At 42.7% G+C, this 26,602-nt stretch overlaps 1 protein-coding gene across 1 annotated transcript in view; it reads right to left on the reverse strand.

Annotated features, from left to right (window-relative positions):
- The window catches only part of LOC134650320 (proteasome-associated protein ECM29 homolog), a 295,370-nt gene that overhangs the window by 233,555 nt on the left and 35,213 nt on the right, over positions 1-26,602 (reverse strand). Inside the window, exons 29-38 of the mRNA XM_063505281.1 lie at positions 19,235-19,457; positions 18,469-18,723; positions 17,465-17,654; positions 16,328-16,470; positions 10,889-11,040; positions 8,803-8,995; positions 7,009-7,147; positions 6,417-6,635; positions 3,495-3,566; positions 2,828-2,987 (exon numbers count right to left, since the gene is read on the reverse strand). Of these exons, the coding sequence (XP_063361351.1) occupies positions 2,860-2,987; positions 3,495-3,566; positions 6,417-6,635; positions 7,009-7,147; positions 8,803-8,995; positions 10,889-11,040; positions 16,328-16,470; positions 17,465-17,654; positions 18,469-18,723; positions 19,235-19,457 (1,714 nt within the window). The 3' untranslated portion in view covers positions 2,828-2,859. The remainder of the gene's footprint in view (positions 1-2,827; positions 2,988-3,494; positions 3,567-6,416; positions 6,636-7,008; positions 7,148-8,802; positions 8,996-10,888; positions 11,041-16,327; positions 16,471-17,464; positions 17,655-18,468; positions 18,724-19,234; positions 19,458-26,602) is intronic.

The following is a 26,602-nucleotide window of genomic DNA, read 5'->3' on the forward strand; positions in this document are numbered from 1 at the left end:
AGCTGGATATGTAATATCTTATATATAAGATATTACGGCGGTTAAAGCGCGACTTAAGTCGTGTTTCAGTTTTAACGTCTAACCGTCACATTCCTGACAAAATGTATGGGATCTGACATTGACCGTCAGCTTTGTAACGATTGCTAACCGACCGTTAAAGGTGCACAGTTCAGTGAAAATGCCCATAAACAACGTAAAAATCGAAGTCCCAGTGCTTTTTGACTTTTCATACTTTTATATTTTTGAGGTATAGGGTAATTTAGTTGATTGATTAATGTGAAGACCTGGGTAATATAATATGAACAAAGTTCATTTCAAAAATATACACGAGACGGTATGTTGACAAAATTATGCACACCAGCGTGCGGCTTGACAATGCTTATAAATTATAGGTGCATACAATACCCATTGTAATTAATGTTAGAAACGTTAGAAACTGTTAGCCCGTCGTTATGTAAGTACGTCAATTAGATAAACACGGTTAACAACCGTAACAGGCATAGAATCTTTTACCGTATTATTGCGCAATTAATTTTTAATTACATATTATATAGTATAAACCGTGGGCAAAATAGTATATCTTTAGGTATTTTAGTGAAATTATTAGATATTTTAATGTCTCAAGGCAGTTGGTGAGAAGAGATTCTTAAAATAATAACAAATTTAAATGAATAATTTTTGTGTTATCCTGTTTTTTATACGTTTTATAACTAGTTATATAATAAAATGCGTATTTATCATAGACAGTGAAAACTTAGGAGATGATAGTGGATCCTTAATGCCTGAAGTTAACGTCAATTAATAACGAGAAACTGTTGAAGACGAGTTATGTAGATACACGGGCTATTATGTTTTCTGTAACCGTTTTTGTGAGATGTTTTGGACACTTGCTTAAAATTAATATAGTTAAATACTTGGGCCTCACTTTAATGTGTCTCATTTGGCTTAAAATCGCGATTCAGGGATACCATGTGAGCTACCGAGACTTAAAGGAAGCGAATACATACAACCGTATCTTTCATACGCCAGGCGGGCGTCAATGACAATGCCATAAGAGAGTTGAGACGAGGCAGTGATTATTTCATTTATTACAGAAAATCTAGTTTGATTGTAGTTTGGTTGAAAATCTAACTAAAAAAACCGACCAAGTGCGAGTCGGACTCGCGCACGGAGGGTTCCGCACCATCAACAAAAAATAGAGCAAAAAATCGTGTTTGTTGTATGGGAGCCCGCCTTAAATATTTATTTTATTCTATTTTATTATTGTTATAGCGTATTTGTTGTTATAGCGGCAACAGAGATACATCATTTGTGAAAATTTCAACTGTCTAGCTATCGCGGTTCATGAGATACAGCCTGGTGACGGACGGACGGACGGACAGCGAAGTCTTAGTAATAGGGTTTTTTACCCTTTGGGTACGGAACCCTAAAAATGACCCATAAATCAAGAGACTCATTCATTCAGCAATAGCAAATACCGACTTGGTATCAGCAAATGGCAGTTTGTCTTTTATTACTTAAGGTTAATTTTTGTGTGATACATCTAACACGCATAGAGGAATTCGTAAATCTTGTATTTAATTTATTCATCTTTTAGCGTAAACAGCAACATTCTAGATGCACCATTTTATATACAAATAATTGAAAGGTTCAGCAACCAAGCCTTCGTACCGCGGAGAACATGCCATTCTTAAGATTACCTAAATCACGACCCAACCGACTTAAAACATTGAGAGATTAGTACGTAGTGCAGCTTGTATCATTGTTAACATATGTAATAGCACTGGTAGCATCATCATATTTGCGTTGATACGTAGAATCGGCACTGTTGAATTTTATATTTATTAGCAGCGCATATGACAACGGACATACGTACCGCTTAATTTTGTCAGGTGACAACCAAAACTCACTATAGTTCGTTTTTTTTAGCATTAGAAAAAAGGTAAACAATCTTGATGTGTCTTTTAATTGAAAAACATGTTTTAAAAATAAGTCACGGCTAATATGTCACAATTGTGAATCTAATACGATCATTTATATTCTTCTGCTTTCATAAGTTACTGATTATTAAATAGCGTTTTTCAATTAAAAGACATGTCAAGATTGCTTACCTTCTTTCTAATGCAAAAAAAAACGAACTATAATTTTGGTTTTCACCCTATTTCATAGTTGTACAGTCAGCAGCAGAAGTTGCTAAGCGGGCGAGGTGTTCAAAATTACCTTGACACGCTCTTATTCTCTTAACAATAAAGTCGCGTCAAGATCATTTTGAACGCCTGGCCCGCTTAGCAACTTCTGCTGCTGACTGTACATTGCAATTTCATTGACGTTTAAGACCACGTCATGCCATATTTTACGACTGACACTGATTCATACCTAAAATAAGGTCATATGTTTTTGTTCAATATTTCATTTCAACATGAAACCCTTTTAATCAGCCCATTAATAATTAGCAAAATTAGATTAATTAATTTGTGGGGTTAGTTCATGAATGTTTAATTATACTACTGGAATATTTTAAACTAAAGTACCTATTTACCAACAATAATATAAATATCAACTTTCTTTCATAGCCATGTCATTTTTAATCACCGAAGGTTAGTAAAATAGGCGCTAAAATCTAAACCCGCTAGATAGAAACTTAGGGATAAGTTCAAAATCAACACGTTATTATGTACTCCAAATATATTAATTGTCCAGTAGTATACTAATATTCTTAATTAAATTAATAATTTTAATATATTCTGATGTGATAACTGTTGTATAAGATAATTTAATAAAATTACATTACCTATTTGTTACTGTAACAAAAAGACATTAAATTTACAGAATTTGTTTTATTACATTTATCATACAAGTTTATTTCAAGTACACTTTAATGTTATCAACTTTTGCCCGTATTTCATGTGAAGCGTCCTTCGATAGATCTTTTGAATACAAGTTGTAAATACTGCTCAGTTTCGCCAGTTCCTCAATTTTGTTTAAATCTGAAAAATAGGAATATGTGTAAAGCGAACGAATAATAGTTAATTCAACCTTCATACATCTGTGCAAGGTCGAACATTGGAAATACGAAACTTGCTTTACGATTCAGAAATTTCTAAAAGTCATACTGGCTTAAATTTCGATGACAGCGGTAAAGATTACTTATAGCTGGTCAAGCAAATCTTATAAAAAGGTGAAAAAAGAAGTAAAAAAAAGGCGCGAAATTCAAATTTTCTATGGGACGATACACCTTCGCTCCTACATTTTTCAAATTTGTCGCCTTTTTCTACTGACAAGATCTGCTTGACCAAGTATCACTACATAGTATAAAACAAAGTCGCTTCCCGCTGTCTGTCTGTATGCTTAGATCTTTAAAACTACGTAACGGATTTTGATGCGGTTTTTTTTAATAGATAGAGTGATTCAAGAAGAAGGTTTATGTATAATTTGTTAACCCGCGCGAAGCCGGGGCGGGTCGCTAGTAACTGTTAAATAAGGTTAATTCTAACCTTTGAGCTTTTTGACTAGTACTTCCATGAGATTCAACGCGTCTCGCCTGTGCCTCACTTGATTGCTGTTTTCTGCAAGAACACAATTGTGATATTAATTCACGCATCACAACATTGCAACGAGATAAAACATAATGTAACAAGTTTTTGTCATGAGACATGGCACTTATTTATTTATTCCTTTATCCAGAATAATTAGAAAATGAATGGTTGATGATGGCGCCCTCATGGCCGACTACGATGCCTTGCTCCTACTATCAGTCTCTACAACCTGGAGAATAGTAAGTCTCAACTGTTACTTACTCAACGTGTAATCAATAATGGCGGCCGCATGTCCAACGACGCTGCTTATAGCCTTGCTCCTACTGTCGGACACGTTGTCCGTGTCAATAGGCTCTGCATTAAACACGACCAGTCTACAACGAGAGGATAGCCAACTGTGTGTGAACTGTTACTTACTCAACGTATAATCAATAATGGCGGCCGCATGTCCAACGACGCTGCTTATAGCCTTGCTCCTACTGTCGGACACGTCCGTGTCCATAGGCTCTGCATTAAACACGACCAGTCTACAACGACAGGATAGCCAACTGTGTGTGAACTGTTACTTACTCAACGTGTAATCAATAATGGCGGCCGCATGTCCAACGACGCTGCTTATAGCCTTGCTCCTACCGTCGGACACGTTGTCCGTGTCAATAGGCTCTGCATTAAGCACGACCAGTCTACAACGAGAGGATAGCCAACTGTGTGTGAACTGTTACTTACTCAACGTATAATCAATAATGGCGGCCGCATGTCCAACGACGCTGCTTATAGCCTTGCTCCTACTGTCGGACACGTCCGTGTCCATAGGCTCTGCATTAAACACGACCAGTCTACAACGAGAGGATAGCCAACTGTGTGTGAACTGTTACTTACTCAACGTGTAATCAATAATGGCGGCCGCATGTCCAACGACGCTGCTTATAGCCTTGCTCCTACCGTCGGACACGTTGTCCGTGTCAATAGGCTCTGCATTAAGCACGACCAGTCTACAACGAGAGGATAGCCAACTGTGTGTGAACTGTTACTTACTCAACGTATAATCAATAATGGCGGCCGCATGTCCAACGACGCTGCTTATAGCCTTGCTCCTACTGTCGGACACGTCCGTGTCCATAGGCTCTGCATTAAGCACGACCAGTCTACAACGAGAGGATAACCAACTGTGCGTGAACTGTTACTTACTCAACGTGTGATCAATAATGGCGGCCGCATGTCCAACGACGCTGCCTATAGCCTTGCTCCTACCGTCGGACACGTTGTCCGTGTCCATAGGCTCTGCATTAAACACGACCAGTCTACGAGAGGATAACCAACTGTGTGTGAACTGTTACTTACTCAACGTATAATCAATAATGGCGGCCGCATGTCCAACGACGCTGCTTATAGCCTTGCTCCTACCGTCGGACACGTTGTCCGTGTCCATAGGCTCTGCATTAAGCACGACCAGTCTACGAGAGGATAACCAACTGTGTGTGAACTGTTACTTACTCAACGTATAATCAATAATGGCGGCCGCATGTCCAACGACGCTGCTTATAGCCTTGCTCCTACCGTCGGACACGTTGTCCGTGTCCATAGGCTCTGCATTAAGCACGACCAGTCTACGAGAGGATAACCAACTGTGTGTGAACTGTTACTTACTCAACGTATAATCAATAATGGCGGCCGCATGTCCAACGACGCTGCTTATAGCCTTGCTCCTACCGTCGGACACGTTGTCCGTGTCCATAGGCTCTGCATTAAGCACGACCAGTCTACGAGAGGATAACCAACTGTGTGTGAACTGTTACTTACTCAACGTATAATCAATAATGGCGGCCGCATGTCCAACGACGCTGCTTATAGCCTTGCTCCTACCGTCGGACACGTTGTCCGTGTCCATAGGCTCTGCATTAAGCACGACCAGTCTACGAGAGGATAACCAACTGTGTGTGAACTGTTACTTACTCAACGTATAATCAATAATGGCGGCCGCATGTCCAACGACGCTGCTTATAGCCTTGCTCCTACCGTCGGACACGTTGTCCGTGTCCATAGGCTCTGCATTAAGCACGACCAGTCTACGAGAGGATAACCAACTGTGTGTGAACTGTTACTTACTCAACGTATAATCAATAATGGCGGCCGCATGTCCAACGACGCTGCTTATAGCCTTGCTCCTACCGTCGGACACGTTGTCCGTGTCCATAGGCTCTGCATTAAGCACGACCAGTCTACGAGAGGATAACCAACTGTGTGTGAACTGTTACTTACTCAACGTATAATCAATAATGGCGGCCGCATGTCCAACGACGCTGCTTATAGCCTTGCTCCTACCGTCGGACACGTTGTCCGTGTCCATAGGCTCTGCATTAAGCACGACCAGTCTACGAGAGGATAACCAACTGTGTGTGAACTGTTACTTACTCAACGTATAATCAATAATGGCGGCCGCATGTCCAACGACGCTGCTTATAGCCTTGCTCCTACCGTCGGACACGTTGTCCGTGTCCATAGGCTCTGCATTAAGCACGACCAGTCTACAACGAGAGGATAGCCAACTGTGTGTGAACTGTTACTTACTCAACGTGTAATCAATAATGGCGGCCGCATGTCCAACGACGCTGCCTATAGCCTTGCTCCTACCGTCGGACACGTTGTCCGTGTCCATAGGCTCTGCATTAAGCACGACCAGTCTACAACGAGAGGATAGCCAACTGTGTGTGAACTGTTACTTACTCAACGTGTAATCAATAATGGCGGCCGCATGTCCAACGACGCTGCCTATAGCCTTGCTCCTACCGTCGGACACGTTGTCCGTGTCCATAGGCTCTGCATTAAGCACGACCAGTTTACAACGAGAGGATAGCCAACTGTGTGTGAACTGTTACTTACTCAACGTGTGATCAATAATGGCGGCCGCATGTCCAACGACGCTGCTTATAGCCTTGCTCCTACCGTCGGACACGTTGTCCGTGTCCATAGGCTCTGCATTAAGCACGACCAGTCTTTCGACAACTCGCGTGGCGGCCGCGAGAATAGACAGTTGAGTGGGGCGTGAACTCATGGGGTATGAGGTCGCGCAGTGTTCGAAGAATACGTCTTGGTATTTTTCTGTAAAAAAAAAATAGGACAAGATATTCCATATAAATAAGATCGGACCATCTCATTAACACATTCAGTGCGGAAAACCCGACTATCGGGTATTTTATGATTTTTCCACAGGCCGGACGACCCGATAGTCGGGATCGTGGTACTGCAGCTTTATATGAATTTTTGTGGCATGGCCCGGATGTCTTGTTTGGCTGGGTGTAGGGTTTGCACGACGGATCCGAAATATATGGGAATATCCACGCATCCAGATCCGGATAATTTCATACATTTCGAATCCGGATTGCAAACCCTAACTGGGTGGCAGTGAATGTGTGAAGGTGGTAATATGACCTTGAATGATTTCACGTTGGAATTGCAGTTTCTTTCTGTTTACCTTGTGTGGCGGCGTCCTTAGGCCACGCCTTGCCAAGCAGTTCATATGCAGTCTCCTTTAATGCGCCGAGTTGCTCGCGTCGCAAGCGCGCGCCTCCGTTATCCTCCTCGTCCGATTCCTTGCCCATTGATAACTCGTCCTAAAATATATTATGTAGTTGGTCAAACCAATATGTCAGTAAATAGGAACACAAAAAACCATACTCATACTTTTCTTTTGGCTGCTAGTACTAGTGTAAGACAAAGATAGTCAGATAGTTTCAAATGAGACGGTCCTTTGACTAACTTTTTATTATGTGAATAACATTATTTTTTGTAATGTGGCGTCACTTTTATACAATGAATAATCAAAATTTATGAATGACTAGTGACCCGCCCCGGCTTTGCACGGGTTTTATACACCTAAACCTTCCTCAAGTCTATTGATAGGTGAAAACCGCATGAAAATCCGTTCAATTGAAGTATTGTAACTTGTTCTTTGGGACGTGCATTAACTCTAGGCATAGAAGGTAGGATCCTATAGAAGTGGTATACGCGTGCCTCCGTGAGGGACAAAACATACGCAATGCGACACTATGATTGGTCGAATTTATTTATGGCCACCATAATCCAGACTAATTTACGGTGGGGAATAAAAAAACATGTGAGACTGTGGACAAGGACAAACAATAATAGCGCTTTCGCTGCTACTCCTACTGAAAGATACATATAAGACTATCCCGTTCGGTCATTTCCCCCCACCCCTCATGCCCGATCCAGTTAAAATACTAGATTCAAGAATAAATCATGACTCTAGGCGTCAGCACCCTTGTTTACATTTCAAGTTGAACTTTCTAATTTAAGTTACAAGATAGTCTCTAAAATTAACGGTAGAGCCTAACCCCCTTCATAAAACTTTACGGGCCTGATTTAGTAAAGCTTTGGATTCCTCCGAAAACGGTGCCGTCATATGACGGCCGTCATATAGCGGCAGCAAAAGACGGCCGTCTTTACGGTGGCGACATGTGGAAAGTACCACGGCGTCATAACACACCGTCATCCACCAAAGTCAAAGCGGCAAATTTGAAAAATGTAGGCGCGATGGGATAACGTCCCATAGAAAATTTGAATTTCGCGCCTTTTCCTACTGACAAGATTTGCTTGATCATCTATAATTTACTTGGAGGATGAAATATCATCAGAAGAGGAAAATAATCGTAGTACGGAATCATTTATTCAAATCTCGTGTCATTTATTCAAAATGGCGTCACCGCTATCTAATAAAACGTTCACGAAACTATCGACAAGGTCATGACGGCCGTCATCTTACGTTACGTTGACAATCAACGTAACGTAACGCCGTCTAGGAAACCGCGCCATCTTGTTTACATAGACAACGTTCTAGTGACGTCAGTCAACGCTATATAGCGGCCGTAATATGACGGCCCCGTTTTCGGAGGAATCCAAAGCTTTAAATTATGTGTTATCCCTATCTTACAAATACATAAGTCAAAATGACAGAAAAACAACCGATTATTAAGCTAATTGAGGTTTGTAGCGCGTTTATGAATAAGAGGTTTAGACTCACCATTTCTTAGATGTTTAGTGCATCACTACACAGTATAAAACAAAGTCGCTTTCCTGTCTGTCTGTCTGTATGTATGCTTAGATCTTTACTACTCAATTTTGATGCGGTTTTTTTAAATAGATAGAGTGATTCAAGAGGAAGATTTATGTATAATTAACCCGTGCGAAGCCGGGGCGGGACGCTAGTTAAAATTAAACCAGGCTTTAAGAACCTTGCTCTAAAATTTACCTTGGATAGTATGACTTTGACGATCTCATAGACTTGATTGAAATGGTCCGTCTCGATGGCGCTGAGCGCCTCTCCTAGCGCGGCGATGGCGTGTTTCTTGTACACCATTTCTTGCTTCCTGGCTTCAACTAGAAGCGCGTTGATGCATTCAGATGCAAGCGCTTGGGATATAGGCGCCTCGCCGTCTTTCACGCTGGAAGATATTGACAAGTTAGATAAGAAAATTGGTTTAATGATATTGTGACATTATACGGTAGCTCTTAGAGCGATTTCACGAAATACACATGCTAACTTCAGTTTCTCTATGTAATTCACCACTGTGAGATGTTTAGTGATATGGTGGCGTGTGTATGGTGGTTATAGGTGGTGTATGATTAGCATACCCCGGCCGGCGAGAGCAAAAATGCGTTGACAGCTTAATAGTGCGAGGACACACACTTTGGTCGATGTCGATAAAAACAACACGATGTACTGGACCACCGTTATGATATGCAGAAGTATTAATTATTGTTGTAAACAAAATTAAAACCAAGTGTTTGTATTTATTCAGTTTAAAATTGTTTTAGGGTTATTCTTAGAAACGCGTGGAGGTATCAAGTTGAAATAAATAACAAATACTAATGGCTCAGTTTAAAAAAAAAATTGTGCTTAATTAAAAGTCGACTATTCTATCGACATCCATATGTCGATAGAATAGTCGATATTTAATTAAGCACTAGGAGCAGACGCATTTTTGCTCTCGCCGGCCGGGGTATGATGATTAGCGTAGTTAATCGCGGAGGTAATCAATATTACAGTGAGTACCTACACTAACAAATTCAACTTAATAATACCCCACTAGTCAGGACACAATCAAAGGTGTCTGGATATTTAAAAACCTTCTCACAATTCGCACTTAAAGTCTGAAAATTAGAGGCCAGTGCTTTCCAGCCAGCCTATTATGGATAGCTTTATCCATCTTTATCCACGTGATAAAATAACTGTCACTGTTTAACACCGTGGGAAAGAAAGTGACGGACACCGTTTTATCACGCTGTCACGTAGACAAGAACGACCATCATATCCGTACAGATTTTCATCTACTTATGGAACACCTGTAGTTGTAACGTTTGAATTTCTTAATTGCAACCTTACTACAGGTTCAAAACCAACGCTTATGACAGGCGTGGCTCACTCCGCGATTTCGTCGCGTCGCTACAAGTACCTATAAGTACACGCGGCCCACACCAATATTGGTGTCTAGCCATAGTAGTTGCCGCGCACCGCTACGGAACGGACGCCTGCTCGCGTTTGCGCCACCTAGCGGTCATATCTGTCGTAATAGATGCGTTATGTTAGAGAGTGAATCTTCTGTACCTAGTATGTACTAATATTTATTCTGTGCTTATGACTTAATAACAGTATGAACGATGATACACAAGGTTCAAACTGACCTGCAGCACTCGGCGAGCGCTTGTATCATGTGCTGTTTCCCGTCGAAGGTCTTCCCGTGGACGGCCGCTAACAGCGACCGGATCAACTGTTCCCGTTGGTCGCCTTAGCCGTGGGAGGTACATATCGCCATATAACACTCTAGACTAACCAACAGTGAACCATATGTCTTTGAAATAAGGTTTATGAACTGTCAGATAACACACAAGGTTCAAACTGACCTGCAGCACTCGGCGAGCGCTTGTATCATGTGCTGTTTCCCGTCGAAGGTCTTCCCGTGGACGGCCGCTAACAGCGACCGGATCAACTGTTCCCGCTGGTCGCCTTAGCCGTGGGAGGTACATATCGCCATATAACACTCTAGACTAATCAACGGTGAACCTTATGTATTTGAAATAAGGTTTATGAACTGCCAGATAATATACAAAGTTTAAACTGACCTGCAGCACTCGGCGAGCGCTTGTATCATGTGCTGTTTCCCGTCGAAGGTCTTCCCGTGGACGGCCGCTAACAGCGACCGGATCAACTGTTCCCGCTGGTCGCCTAAGCCGTGGGAGGTCTTTACATATCGCCATATAATACTCTAGACTGTGAACCTTATGTCTTTGAAATAAGGTTTATGAACTGCCAGATAATATACAAAGTTTAAACTGACCTGCAGCACTCGGCGAGCGCTTGTATCATGTGCTGTTTCCCGTCGAAGGTCTTCCCGTGGACGGCCGCTAACAGCGACCGGATCAACTGTTCCCGCTGGTCGCCTAAGCCGTCCGGCAGATCTTTGCATATCGTCTTTACTGCGTTCGCGGCCTGAGGATATATAAAGTATTAAATGTTAAGCTGTATCATGCTATTGTTTGGAACCATAATAAAATAAATCTGGTACCATGTTTTGTAGCTGAGGTGAAAATGATCTGCTCAGCCACCTCCGCGTAATACCTTGTTAAAGCTTCGGTCTGGTCTGGACGGCAGACCAATAATTGTACGCTGTCGCGCCGCCGATGGTGAATGTAACGCGAAAAACTTTGGCCGTACAGTATATAATACAATCTACAGTCAGTTCGAATGATACGTCAATGAATAAATGGTTATTGTCCTGAATGCTGTTCATCTTTATGTATATTCCTGCTAATATCCTAGAACACTACAGTCATACACAATGACACGGAAAAACACAATATACAAATAACGACATTTACACATACAATTTACAACAGATGTGCATAAATAATCATTTGTCCCTCATTGACAGAGAAAACTCTGTATATAAACAAAAGACGCGCGCTGGCTGCGGCATCCGTATCAGTCAGGCTGCCAGCACGCGCGCAGCACCAAGGCACAGTACAAGAACAGTAGTGAATCTTCATATAAATGTGCCGCTGCCGGCTTGAATGTGTGCGTGCGCGCCGGGCGCCGTGTACGCACGCGCTGCCACGCACACATTCGCAAAATATACGGGGGAATACGGTGGCGGCAGTGTGGGCCGTACCGCGACTGAGATCGCGCGCATTCGAGTACGCTCGTATTTGCCTGCTCTTACCGGCCTTAATTTATACCTCATTTATGAATTGAGAGAACATTTTATTATATTATATAAATATAAACCTAGTGCTACTCATAATACGCAAATAATATTTAACTAAAAATAAAAGTGACAACCCTAAGCGCCAACGCAAGAGTAGGTAAATAACTTGCCGAGCGGCCTTAGATTCACTACTGTTCTTAGTGTACTGTGACCAAGGTTGGTACCTACAACAATGTTAGACATGTATGGGGATAGTCCAGGCTGTATGACAGTCACCGCGTGGCACTCACCTGTATCTTCTTGGTCCAGCTGCTGGAGTTGAGCGCGCGCTCGATCTCCTCGCGGATGGCGGGCAGGTGCCGGCGGATGCCGCTCGCCCGCGCCGGGCTCAGGTCCGTCCATATCTCCTCGAACAGTCTGTATGACAGTCACCGTGTGGCACTCACCTGTACTGTATGACAGTCACCGTGTGGCACTCACCTGTATCTTCTTGGTCCAGCTGCTGGAGTTGAGCGCGCGCTCGATCTCCTCGCGGATGGCGGGCAGGTGCCGGCGGATGCCGCTCGCCCGCGCCGGGCTCAGGTCCGTCCATATCTCCTCGAACAGTCTGTATGACAGTCACCGTGTGGCACTCACCTGTACTGTATGACAGTCACCGTGTGGCACTCACCTGTATCTTCTTGGTCCAGCTGCTGGAGTTGAGCGCGCGCTCGATCTCCTCGCGGATGGCGGGCAGGTGCCGGCGGATGCCGCTCGCCCGCGCCGGGCTCAGGTCCGTCCATATCTCCTCGAACAGTCTGTATGACAGTCACCGTGTGGCACTCACCTGTACTGTATGACAGTCACCGTGTGTCACTCACCTGTATCTTCTTGGTCCAGCTGCTGGAGTTGAGCGCGCGCTCGATCTCCTCGCGGATGGCGGGCAGGTGCCGGCGGATGCCGCTCGCCCGCGCCGGGCTCAGGTCCGTCCATATCTCCTCGAACAGTCTGTATGACAGTCACCGTGTGGCACTCACCTGTACTGTATGACAGTCACCGTGTGGCACTCACCTGTATCTTCTTGGTCCAGCTGCTGGAGTTGAGCGCGCGCTCGATCTCCTCGCGGATGGCGGGCAGGTGCCGGCGGATGCCGCTCGCCCGCGCCGGGCTCAGGTCCGTCCATATCTCCTCGAACAGTCTGTATGACAGTCACCGTGTGGCACTCACCTGTACTGTATGACAGTCACCGTGTGGCACTCACCTGTATCTTCTTGGTCCAGCTGCTGGAGTTGAGCGCGCGCTCGATCTCCTCGCGGATGGCGGGCAGGTGCCGGCGGATGCCGCTCGCCCGCGCCGGGCTCAGGTCCGTCCATATCTCCTCGAACAGTCTGTATGACAGTCACCGTGTGGCACTCACCTGTACTGTATGACAGTCACCGTGTGGCACTCACCTGTATCTTCTTGGTCCAGCTGCTGGAGTTGAGCGCGCGCTCGATCTCCTCGCGGATGGCGGGCAGGTGCCGGCGGATGCCGCTCGCCCGCGCCGGGCTCAGGTCCGTCCATATCTCCTCGAACAGTCTGTATGACAGTCACCGTGTGGCACTCACCTGTACTGTATGACAGTCACCGTGTGTCACTCACCTGTATCTTCTTGGTCCAGCTGCTGGAGTTGAGCGCGCGCTCGATCTCCTCGCGGATGGCGGGCAGGTGCCGGCGGATGCCGCTCGCCCGCGCCGGGCTCAGGTCCGTCCATATCTCCTCGAACAGTCTGTATGACAGTCACCGTGTGGCACTCACCTGTACTGTATGACAGTCACCGTGTGGCACTCACCTGTATCTTCTTGGTCCAGCTGCTGGAGTTGAGCGCGCGCTCGATCTCCTCGCGGATGGCGGGCAGGTGCCGGCGGATGCCGCTCGCCCGCGCCGGGCTCAGGTCCGTCCATATCTCCTCGAACAGTCTGTATGACAGTCACCGTGTGGCACTCACCTGTACTGTATGACAGTCACCGTGTGGCACTCACCTGTACTGTATGACAGTCACCGTGTGGCACTCACCTGTATCTTCTTGGTCCAGCTGCTGGAGTTGAGCGCGCGCTAGATCTCCTCGCGGATGGCGGGCAGGTGCCGGCGGATGCCGCTCGCCCGCGCCGGGCTCAGGTCCGTCCATATCTCCTCGAACAGTCTGTATGACAGTCACCGTGTGGCACTCACCTGTACTGTATGACAGTCACCGTGTGGCACTCACCTGTATCTTCTTGGTCCAGCTGCTGGAGTTGAGCGCGCGCTCGATCTCCTCGCGGATGGCGGGCAGGTGCCGGCGGATGCCGCTCGCCCGCGCCGGGCTCAGGTCCGTCCATATCTCCTCGAACAGTCTGTATGACAGTCACCGTGTGGCACTCACCTGTACTGTATGACAGTCACCGTGTGGCACTCACCTGTATCTTCTTGGTCCAGCTGCTGGAGTTGAGCGCGCGCTCGATCTCCTCGCGGATGGCGGGCAGGTGCCGGCGGATGCCGCTCGCCCGCGCCGGGCTCAGGTCCGTCCATATCTCCTCGAACAGTCTGTATGACAGTCACCGTGTGGCACTCACCTGTACTGTATGACAGTCACCGTGTGGCACTCACCTGTATCTTCTTGGTCCAGCTGCTGGAGTTGAGCGCGCGCTCGATCTCCTCGCGGATGGCGGGCAGGTGCCGGCGGATGCCGCTCGCCCGCGCCGGGCTCAGGTCCGTCCATATCTCCTCGAACAGTCTGTATGACAGTCACCGTGTGGCACTCACCTGTACTGTATGACAGTCACCGTGTGGCACTCACCTGTATCTTCTTGGTCCAGCTGCTGGAGTTGAGCGCGCGCTCGATCTCCTCGCGGATGGCGGGCAGGTGCCGGCGGATGCCGCTCGCCCGCGCCGGGCTCAGGTCCGTCCATATCTCCTCGAACAGTCTGTATGACAGTCACCGTGTGGCACTCACCTGTACTGTATGACAGTCACCGTGTGGCACTCACCTGTACTGTATGACAGTCACCGTGTGGCACTCACCTGTACTGTATGACAGTCACCGTGTGGCACTCACCTGTATCTTCTTGGTCCAGCTGCTGGAGTTGAGCGCGCGCTCGATCTCCTCGCGGATGGCGGGCAGGTGCCGGCGGATGCCGCTCGCCCGCGCCGGGCTCAGGTCCGTCCATATCTCCTCGAACAGTCTGTATGACAGTCACCGTGTGGCACTCACCTGTACTGTATGACAGTCACCGTGTGGCACTCACCTGTATCTTCTTGGTCCAGCTGCTGGAGTTGAGCGCGCGCTCGATCTCCTCGCGGATGGCGGGCAGGTGCCGGCGGATGCCGCTCGCCCGCGCCGGGCTCAGGTCCGTCCATATCTCCTCGAACAGTCTGTATGACAGTCACCGTGTGGTACTCACCTGTACTGTATGACAGTCACCGTGTGTCACTCACCTGTATCTTCTTGGTCCAGCTGCTGGAGTTGAGCGCGCGCTCGATCTCCTCGCGGATGGCGGGCAGGTGCCGGCGGATGCCGCTCGCCCGCGCCGGGCTCAGGTCCGTCCATATCTCCTCGAACAGTCTGTATGACAGTCACCGTGTGGCACTCACCTGTACTGTATGACAGTCACCGTGTGGCACTCACCTGTATCTTCTTGGTCCAGCTGCTGGAGTTGAGCGCGCGCTCGATCTCCTCGCGGATGGCGGGCAGGTGCCGGCGGATGCCGCTCGCCCGCGCCGGGCTCAGGTCCGTCCATATCTCCTCGAACAGTCTGTATGACAGTCACCGTGTGGCACTCACCTGTACTGTATGACAGTCACCGTGTGGCACTCACCTGTATCTTCTTGGTCCAGCTGCTGGAGTTGAGCGCGCGCTCGATCTCCTCGCGGATGGCGGGCAGGTGCCGGCGGATGCCGCTCGCCCGCGCCGGGCTCAGGTCCGTCCATATCTCCTCGAACAGTCTGTATGACAGTCACCGTGTGGCACTCACCTGTACTGTATGACAGTCACCGCGTGGCACTCACCTGTATCTTCTTGGTCCAGCTGCTGGAGTTGAGCGCGCGCTCGATCTCCTCGCGGATGGCGGGCAGGTGCCGGCGGATGCCGCTCGCCCGCGCCGGGCTCAGGTCCGTCCATATCTCCTCGAACAGTCTGTATGACAGTCACCGTGTGGCACTCACCTGTACTGTATGACAGTCACCGTGTGACACTCACCTGTATCTTCTTGGTCCAGCTGCTGGAGTTGAGCGCGCGCTCGATCTCCTCGCGGATGGCGGGCAGGTGCCGGCGGATGCCGCTCGCCCGCGCCGGGCTCAGGTCCGTCCATATCTCCTCGAACAGTCTGTATGACAGTCACCGTGTGGCACTCACCTGTACTGTATGACAGTCACCGTGTGGCACTCACCTGTATCTTCTTGGTCCAGCTGCTGGAGTTGAGCGCGCGCTCGATCTCCTCGCGGATGGCGGGCAGGTGCCGGCGGATGCCGCTCGCCCGCGCCGGGCTCAGGTCCGTCCATATCTCCTCGAACAGTCTGTATGACAGTCACCGTGTGGCACTCACCTGTACTGTATGACAGTCACCGTGTGGCACTCACCTGTATCTTCTTGGTCCAGCTGCTGGAGTTGAGCGCGCGCTCGATCTCCTCGCGGATGGCGGGCAGGTGCCGGCGGATGCCGCTCGCCCGCGCCGGGCTCAGGTCCGTCCATATCTCCTCGAACATCTCCACTGTCGACGAGTCTGTACAAACACCAACACTCTAAACGTTTCGATGCGGATGACACGACAGGCGTGTCATCAATATTTTTAACGTATGGCGTATGACACGATAGGCGTGCCATCCGCAACGAATACTGGAATCGCCGCCACAGCCAAAAGTTTTCGGAAATGGAACACGCAACGAAAACCTTAACTGTACATCGGTGGACCTTATTACAAAAGGCATAAGGTTCACCGGTTAACATTTAACGGTGTGGGCGAAGGTACAACAAAGAGGGGAGTTTATATTAACCATACTAAAGATTATAGTAAATAGATAAGATAGAATATTTACTAGTCCCTGTTGGACTTATCTTGCCCTCAAACTATAATGTAAAATGGCTTTAAAAGGCACAGTTCATAATTAATATGTCTGGTTGCCTACATGCTTACACGGAGCGAAATTCCTTCAAGGTCTAGTAAGTAAGTGTTTTATTTGTAAATATAGGTAGAATTACAGTGGTGGTCAGTTTATAATATGTACAGTTTCACTATATTTTACCAAACGGCGTACAAAAACATTGAACTTAATACATACTAAGGTCTAACTAAGGTAATGCATATAGTTTAAGAATATTGTGCGCCTTAAAGGAAGTTTATAATACTTATAATGAAGGACACAACTATTTTAGAAAATCTGTATTACCTACATATAACCAACAATAAAGAATTGAAGGTAGCTCTATATACTGTCTTTTCGGCTAAATCGCTCTCGAATCAAAGGATGCTACAGCTCGCTCAAAAGTGATACATTTTTTGGGAAGCAATAACTGAATGCGTGAATGTGCCGTGTGGTCTTTTCATCAGCTCTTGGGGTTCAAAGTCCTAATACTAGTACTCAAGTTACCTCCAATGAAATTTGAATCATAATGAAATGGAACAGAGTTGTTTTTGTGTTGTTTCGTTCGATGTTAAAACAAAACAAATTCAACTCTATTTTCTAACACCTTTGATTCAAATTTGACTGGCAATTTACCATCATCCTTAGGCGCGTGCATGGCCAAGAACACCATAGGCGCCAAGACCGCCTCATTGTCCTTGACGTGTTCTATCTTGGCCTTGGCGATGGATTTGAGAGTGAGCGCGATGGCCGAACGCGCTGTGTCATCCTCTTTCGTCTCGTATAGGCCGACTAACTTCTTCATCAGTTTGTCGATTGACGATTGCTGAAATAGACAGATACGTCAGCCACTCGCGCGTACTCTCATTGAATCGTATTACCTAGATAATAAGGGTAACTTGTGGTAGCTACAGCTATCTGACGACCTTCTCATAGAGGATGGTATAAAGTATGATCAATGTCAAGAGTGCGCTGTTATTCTCATGTAGGTATAGGCATAGAGAAAAAATACATAGATTGCTCACTCCATACATCAGATTTAGTATCAAAAAGACTATTAGCATCTAGCATCGAGTAGCGGAACTATCAGTACTGCTACTTGACAATAGATGTAGCACCGACCGGAAAGTCTTATGCTGTTGAGATAAGACTTTCCGGTCGGTGCTACATCTATTGTCAAGTAGCAGTACTGATAGTTCCGCTACTCGATGCTAGATGTAGACACTGAAATTAATAGTCTAACTGATGTATGGAGTGAGCACTCTTGTCTTACTATATTTCTCTATGGTATAGGGTAACAGTTTAGTATAGTATCTAAAAATAGTTCGATTGAAATTCCGCAACATGGCGCGTGATCCTATAGGTATATTCGTGGTCAGACTTTACATATAAATATAACAGTTTATTTTTTACATTTCGGAACCCAGGCATTTATTTATAAACACATGTTAACCGACGTGTTAGGATTTTATACTGACACCATATTATGTCACTGAGCGTTAAAGGGTTAAAATAGTAATATTCCGCAAGTAGTGCGCGGCCAGCACTATGAAGTGTGTGCAGGCGACTTTAGTGCCGAGTTGGGGCGACTTGGTCAGTTCCAGTATTTTGGGGACGGTTAATAATTAATAATAACCTACCTTAGCGTAAGCCGAAACCTGCCCCAACGCCTCCGCATAGTTCTTCCTAACCGTCACGTTCCTGTCAAACGCTCCATTGAGCAGGTTACTCATAATCTTCCCCGCTACTGGCTCCATGTCATTCCGCAAGTAGTGCGCGGCCAGCACTATGAAGTGTGTGCAGGCGACTTTAGTGCCGAGTTGGGGCGATTTGGTCAGTTCCAGGATTTTGGGGAGCGTCTCTTTCATCACCTCGATGTTTATGAACGGCATGCACTGTGGGAAAATGATACGTATTTTTAAGGGTATTGATTAGGCCATGTTGAAATAATGCTGTTTAATAGTATTCAGTTTATAAAATGCTATTCAGTTTATCAATTCAGCTTAATTGTTATTGTGAAAGAGCATTAGTTGAATTTTAAACGTTGAAATATGTTTTTTAAGGATAACCATCATTCTCGAGGTTATATATTTTTCTTTTCGATTATGTAAATCATAAATTCATTATAAACACACGGCACTTAACTATGATTGATGAATTTCGGGGTTGACCCGTTAGTAATTCAGCTGACAGAGTGTGACTGAACGTTGAAAAACACCTCGTATTTATACAAGCATAAGGTTTATTTACCTGACCTAACACTGCGAGGTTACGTATTGCATCGCAAACATAATGTGATTTTTAGTGTTTAGTTTATATTTTTATAATATGTATGCTAGTTTTAAGGTATTTATGTATGGGCTACTAGTTGCCTGAAATAAAGATTTCATTCATTCATTAATTTACCTTGACAACAGTATCAGTAGTATAGTGCTGCCTAGCCGCATTGGCTCGCATGTCATCGATAAGGTCTCTGGTGCCGCTGTCAGTGCCCATCGCCGTGCTGAGGTACGAGAGTTTGGCAGACTCTAATTCGCCCGCCGCGCCAACTAAGGCAGGTATCAGTTTGGGCAGGAACGGCGCGAGCGAATCGCCGGCAGCGCTTACTAGCTTCGAAACTGTCTGTAAACTGAAGATGACTTTTAATAACAAAACTTCCGTGAGACACAGACATATTAATAAACAATACACTCTTTTTGTTTGGGCAGTCGTGTAAAAACCGGCCAAGTGCGAGTCGGACTCGCGCACGGAGGGTACCGCACCATCAACAAAAAATAGAGCAAAACAAGCAAAAAAACGGTCACCCATCCAAGTACTGACCCCGCCCGACGTTGCTTAACTTCGGTCAAAAATCACGTTTGTTTGGGAGCCCCACTTAAATCTTTATTTTATTCTGTTTTTAGTATTTGTTGTTATAGCGGCAACAAAAATACATCATCTGTGAAAATTTCAACTGTCTAGCTATGACGGTTCGTGAGATACAGCCTGGTGACAGACGGACGGACGGACGGACGGACGGACGGACGGACGGACAGACGGACGGACGGACGGACGGACGGACGGACGGACAGCGGAGTCTTAGTAATAGGGTCCCGTTTTTACCCTTTGGGTACGGAACCCTAAAAACGGGTCACTCACGTATTGAAGACTAGCTGTTGCCCGCGACTTCGTACGCGTGGATTTGTATATTGGTGGTTATATATTCTACATTAGCTTAGAACATTATGCAGCAAAAGATCGCAGTAAGACGGTTAATCATTTGTTAATTATTAATATTACAACGCATGATACTTGTCTTTCACAACCTACGAAGCTTCAAGCCCCTAACTGAATAAAATTGTTCTCGATATAATCCCTCTCAACCAGAAGATTTTCATGTCCTCTATTTAATAAAACCTACTACTTAACTACCTATTTACGAAGTTTGAAGTTCCTAGCTTTAAATAAAATTTGAACCCTATACAAACTTTCAACCCCTTTTTAACCATTTTAGGGGATGAATTTTTACAAACGCTGAAATTACTTTTCTTGTATTTTAATAATATGCCCATATACAAAGTTTACAACGATTAAAGTCCCGCACTCAAATGAATGTTTGACCTCTATACAAATCTTCAACCCCTTTTTCACCACCATGGGGATGAATTATCAAAAACTCTGAAATTTGTTTTCTTCTCTTTTGATGAAATACCTTTTTACGAAGTTTCAAGTTTGTTTGCAACTTTACAAACTTTCAACCCCCTTTCGACCCTTTAAGAGATGAATTTTAAAAACGCTGAATTTACTTTTCGCGTATTTTAATAAAATGCCATTTTACAAAGACTCACAAAAATGTTTGATCTCCATACAAACTTTTTACCCTTTTTCACCACTTTGAGAGATGAATTTTCAAAAACGCTGAAATAAGTTTTCTTCTCTTTTAATAAAATACCCTTTTAAGAAGTCTCGAGTTCCTAGCTTAAAATAAAATTTGAACCCCATAAAAACTTTCAACCCCTTTTTAACCCTTTTAAGGGATGTACTTTTAAAAACGTTGAAATTACTTTTCTTGTATTCTAATAAATGCCTCTGTACAAAAATTCAAGCCCCGCACTCACAAAAATATCTGATCTCCATACAAACTTTCAACCCCTTTTTCACCACCTTGAAATATGAATTTTCAAAAACGCTGAAATAAATTTTTTGCAGTTTTAATTTAATACCTTTTTACGAAGTTTCAAGTTCCTAGCTTAAAATAAAATTTGAAACCCGTACAAACTTTCAACCCCTTTTTAACCCTGTTAGGGGATGAATTTTACAAAACGCTAAAATTACTTTACAGTATATATGGGGCTACTTTTCCGCACTAGTGCGTAAAATGTGCCATATGTACTGTAAAACGTTGTTCGATACACGTGCGAATAGGTAATTCGCAACTCGTGTCAATTTAAAACACTCCCTTCGGTCGTGTTTTAATTTATCGCCACTCGTTTCGAATTTCCTCTTTTTCGCACTTGTATCGAAAATAACTATTTCCTGTCTTCTAATAATATCCCCAAATCCAAAGATTCAAGTCCCGCGCTCGAAAAAATGTTTGATATCAATACAAATTTTTTGCAGTTTTAATTTAATACCTTTTTACGAAGCTTCAAGTTCCTAGCTTAAAATAAAATTTGAAACCCGTACAAACTTTCAACCCCTTTTTAACCCTGTTAGGGGATGAATTTTACAAAACGCTAAAATTACTTTTCCTGTCTTCTAATAATATCCCCAAATCCAAAGATTCAAGTCCCGCGCTCGAAAAAATGTTTGATATCAATACAAACTTTCAACCCCTTTTTCACCACCTTACAGGATAAATTTTCAAAAACGCTGAAATTAGTTTTCTTGTATTTTAATTTAATAACTTTTAACAAAGTTTCAAGTTCCTAGCTTAAAATAAAATTTGAACGCTATACGAACTTCAACCCCTTTTAAACCCTATTAGGGGATGAATTTTACAAAACGCTGAAATTACTTTTCCTGTCTTCTAATAATATCCCCAAATCCAAAGATTCAAGTCCCGCGCTCGAAAAAATGTTTGATATCAATACAAACTTTCAACCCCTTTTTCACCACCTTACAGGATGAATTTTCAAAAACGCTGAAATTAGTTTTCTTGTATTTTAATTTAATACCTTTTTACAAAGTTTCAAGTTCCTAGCTTAAAATAAAATTTGAAACCCGTACAAACTTTCAACCCCTTTTTAACCCTGTTAGGGGATGAATTTTACAAAACGCTGAAATTACTTTTCCTGTCTTCTAATAATATCCCTAAATACAAAGATTCAAGTCCCGCGCTCGAAAAAATATTTGATATCCATACAAACTTTCAACCCCTTTTTCACCACCTTAGGGGATGAATTTTCAAAAACGCTGAAATTAGTTTTCTTGCATATTAAAAATATATCTTTTTACGAAGTTTCAAGTTCTTAGATTAAAATAAAATTTGAACCCTATACGAATTTTCAACCCTTTTTTAACCCTGTTAGGGGATGAATTTTACAAAACGCTGAAATTACTTTTCCTGTCTTCTAATAATATCCCCAAATGCAAAGATTCAAGTCCCGCGCTCGAAAAAATATTTGATATCCATACAAACTTTCAACCCCTTTTTCACCACCTTAGGGGATGAATTTTCAAAAACGCTGAAATCAGTTTTCTTGCATATTAAAAATATTTCTTTTTACAAAGTTTCAAGTTCTTAGCTTAAAATAAAATTTGAACCCTATACGAATTTTCAACCCTTTTTTAACCCTGTTAGGGGATGAATTTTACAAAACACTGAAATTACTTTTCCTGTCTTCTAATAATATCCCCAAATACAAAGACTCAAGTCCCGCGCTCGAAAAAATATTTGATATCCATACAAACTTTCAACCCCTTTTTCACCACCTTACAGGATGAATTTTCAAAAACGCTGAAATTAGTTTTCTTGTATTTTAATTTAATAACTTTTAACAAAGTTTCAAGTTCCTAGCTTAAAATAAAATTTGAACGCTATACGAACTTCAACCCCTTTTAAACCCTATTAGGGGATGAATTTTACAAAACGCTGAAATTACTTTTCCTGTCTTCTAATAATATCCCCAAATCCAAAGATTCAAGTCCCGTGCTCGAAAAAATATTTGATATCCATACAAATTTTCAACCCCTTTTTCACCACCTTGGGGGATGAATTTTCAAAAACGATGAAATTTGTTTTCTTGTATTTTAATTTAATACCTTTTTGCAAAGTTTCAAGTTTCTAGATCAAAATAAAATTTGCACCCCAAGACGAACTTTCATCCCCTTTTTAACCCCCTTAGGGGTTGAGTTTCCAAAAACGTTGCAATTACTTTTTTTTTGTAATCGGCTATTATGCCTTTCTAAGAAGTTTCAAAGCATTTGTAATGGATTCAAACTTTCAACCAACAAACGCTGAAATTACTTTTCTTGTATTTTAATAATATGCCCATATACAAAGTTTACAACGATTAAAGTCCCGCACTCAAATGAATGTTTGACCTCTATACAAATCTTCAACCCCTTTTTCACCACCATGGGGATGAATTATCAAAAACTCTGAAATTTGTTTTCTTCTCTTTTGATGAAATACCTTTTTACGAAGTTTCAAGTTTGTTTGCAACTTTACAAACTTTCAACCCCCTTTCGACCCTTTAAGAGATGAATTTTAAAAACGCTGAATTTACTTTTCGCGTATTTTAATAAAATGCCATTTTACAAAGACTCACAAAAATGTTTGATCTCCATACAAACTTTTTACCCTTTTTCACCACTTTGAGAGATGAATTTTCAAAAACGCTGAAATAAGTTTTCTTCTCTTTTAATAAAATACCCTTTTAAGAAGTCTCGAGTTCCTAGCTTAAAATAAAATTTGAACCCCATAAAAACTTTCAACCCCTTTTTAACCCTTTTAAGGGATGTACTTTTAAAAACGTTGAAATTACTTTTCTTGTATTCTAATAAATGCCTCTGTACAAAAATTCAAGCCCCGCACTCACAAAAATATCTGATCTCCATACAAACTTTCAACCCCTTTTTCACCACCTTGAAATATGAATTTTCAAAAACGCTGAAATAAATTTTTTGCAGTTTTAATTTAATACCTTTTTACGAAGTTTCAAGTTCCTAGCTTAAAATAAAATTTGAAACCCGTACAAACTTTCAACCCCTTTTTAACCCTGTTAGGGGATGAATTTTACAAAACGCTAAAATTACTTTACAGTACATATGGGGCTACTTTTCCGCACTAGTGCGTAAAATGTGCCATATGTACTGTAAAACGTTGTTCGATACACGTGCGAATAGGTAATTCGCAACTCGTGTCAATTTAAAACACTCCCTTCGGTCGTGTTTTAATTTATCGCCACTCGTTTCGAATTTCCTCTTTTTCGCACTTGTATCGAAAATAACTATTTCCTGTCTTCTAATAATATCCCCAAATCCAAAGATTCAAGTCCCGCGCTCGAAAAAATGTTTGATATCAATACAAATTTTTTGCAGTTTTAATTTAATACCTTTTTACGAAGCTTCAAGTTCCTAGCTTAAAATAAAATTTGAAACCCGTACAAACTTTCAACCCCTTTTTAACCCTGTTAGGGGATGAATTTTACAAAACGCTAAAATTACTTTTCCTGTCTTCTAATAATATCCCCAAATCCAAAGATTCAAGTCCCGCGCTCGAAAAAATGTTTGATATCAATACAAACTTTCAACCCCTTTTTCACCACCTTACAGGATAAATTTTCAAAAACGCTGAAATTAGTTTTCTTGTATTTTAATTTAATAACTTTTAACAAAGTTTCAAGTTCCTAGCTTAAAATAAAATTTGAACGCTATACGAACTTCAACCCCTTTTAAACCCTATTAGGGGATGAATTTTACAAAACGCTGAAATTACTTTTCCTGTCTTCTAATAATATCCCCAAATCCAAAGATTCAAGTCCCGCGCTCGAAAAAATGTTTGATATCAATACAAACTTTCAACCCCTTTTTCACCACCTTACAGGATGAATTTTCAAAAACGCTGAAATTAGTTTTCTTGTATTTTAATTTAATACCTTTTTACAAAGTTTCAAGTTCCTAGCTTAAAATAAAATTTGAAACCCGTACAAACTTTCAACCCCTTTTTAACCCTGTTAGGGGATGAATTTTACAAAACGCTGAAATTACTTTTCCTGTCTTCTAATAATATCCCTAAATACAAAGATTCAAGTCCCGCGCTCGAAAAAATATTTGATATCCATACAAACTTTCAACCCCTTTTTCACCACCTTAGGGGATGAATTTTCAAAAACGCTGAAATTAGTTTTCTTGCATATTAAAAATATATCTTTTTACGAAGTTTCAAGTTCTTAGATTAAAATAAAATTTGAACCCTATACGAATTTTCAACCCTTTTTTAACCCTGTTAGGGGATGAATTTTACAAAACGCTGAAATTACTTTTCCTGTCTTCTAATAATATCCCCAAATGCAAAGATTCAAGTCCCGCGCTCGAAAAAATATTTGATATCCATACAAACTTTCAACCCCTTTTTCACCACCTTAGGGGATGAATTTTCAAAAACGCTGAAATCAGTTTTCTTGCATATTAAAAATATTTCTTTTTACAAAGTTTCAAGTTCTTAGCTTAAAATAAAATTTGAACCCTATACGAATTTTCAACCCTTTTTTAACCCTGTTAGGGGATGAATTTTACAAAACACTGAAATTACTTTTCCTGTCTTCTAATAATATCCCCAAATACAAAGACTCAAGTCCCGCGCTCGAAAAAATATTTGATATCCATACAAACTTTCAACCCCTTTTTCACCACCTTACAGGATGAATTTTCAAAAACGCTGAAATTAGTTTTCTTGTATTTTAATTTAATAACTTTTAACAAAGTTTCAAGTTCCTAGCTTAAAATAAAATTTGAACGCTATACGAACTTCAACCCCTTTTAAACCCTATTAGGGGATGAATTTTACAAAACGCTGAAATTACTTTTCCTGTCTTCTAATAATATCCCCAAATCCAAAGATTCAAGTCCCGTGCTCGAAAAAATATTTGATATCCATACAAATTTTCAACCCCTTTTTCACCACCTTGGGGGATGAATTTTCAAAAACGATGAAATTTGTTTTCTTGTATTTTAATTTAATACCTTTTTGCAAAGTTTCAAGTTTCTAGATCAAAATAAAATTTGCACCCCAAGACGAACTTTCATCCCCTTTTTAACCCCCTTAGGGGTTGAGTTTCCAAAAACGTTGCAATTACTTTTTTTTTGTAATCGGCTATTATGCCTTTCTAAGAAGTTTCAAAGCATTTGTAATGGATTCAAACTTTCAACCAACAAACGCTGAAATTACTTTTCTTGTATTTTAATAATATGCCCATATACAAAGTTTACAACGATTAAAGTCCCGCACTCAAATGAATGTTTGACCTCTATACAAATCTTCAACCCCTTTTTCACCACCATGGGGATGAATTATCAAAAACTCTGAAATTTGTTTTCTTCTCTTTTGATGAAATACCTTTTTACGAAGTTTCAAGTTTGTTTGCAACTTTACAAACTTTCAACCCCCTTTCGACCCTTTAAGAGATGAATTTTAAAAACGCTGAATTTACTTTTCGCGTATTTTAATAAAATGCCATTTTACAAAGACTCACAAAAATGTTTGATCTCCATACAAACTTTTTACCCTTTTTCACCACTTTGAGAGATGAATTTTCAAAAACGCTGAAATAAGTTTTCTTCTCTTTTAAT

The sequence above is a fragment of the Cydia amplana genome, chromosome 8 (genome assembly GCF_948474715.1).
Source record: "Cydia amplana chromosome 8, ilCydAmpl1.1, whole genome shotgun sequence".
Classification (NCBI taxonomy): domain Eukaryota; kingdom Metazoa; phylum Arthropoda; class Insecta; order Lepidoptera; family Tortricidae; genus Cydia; species Cydia amplana.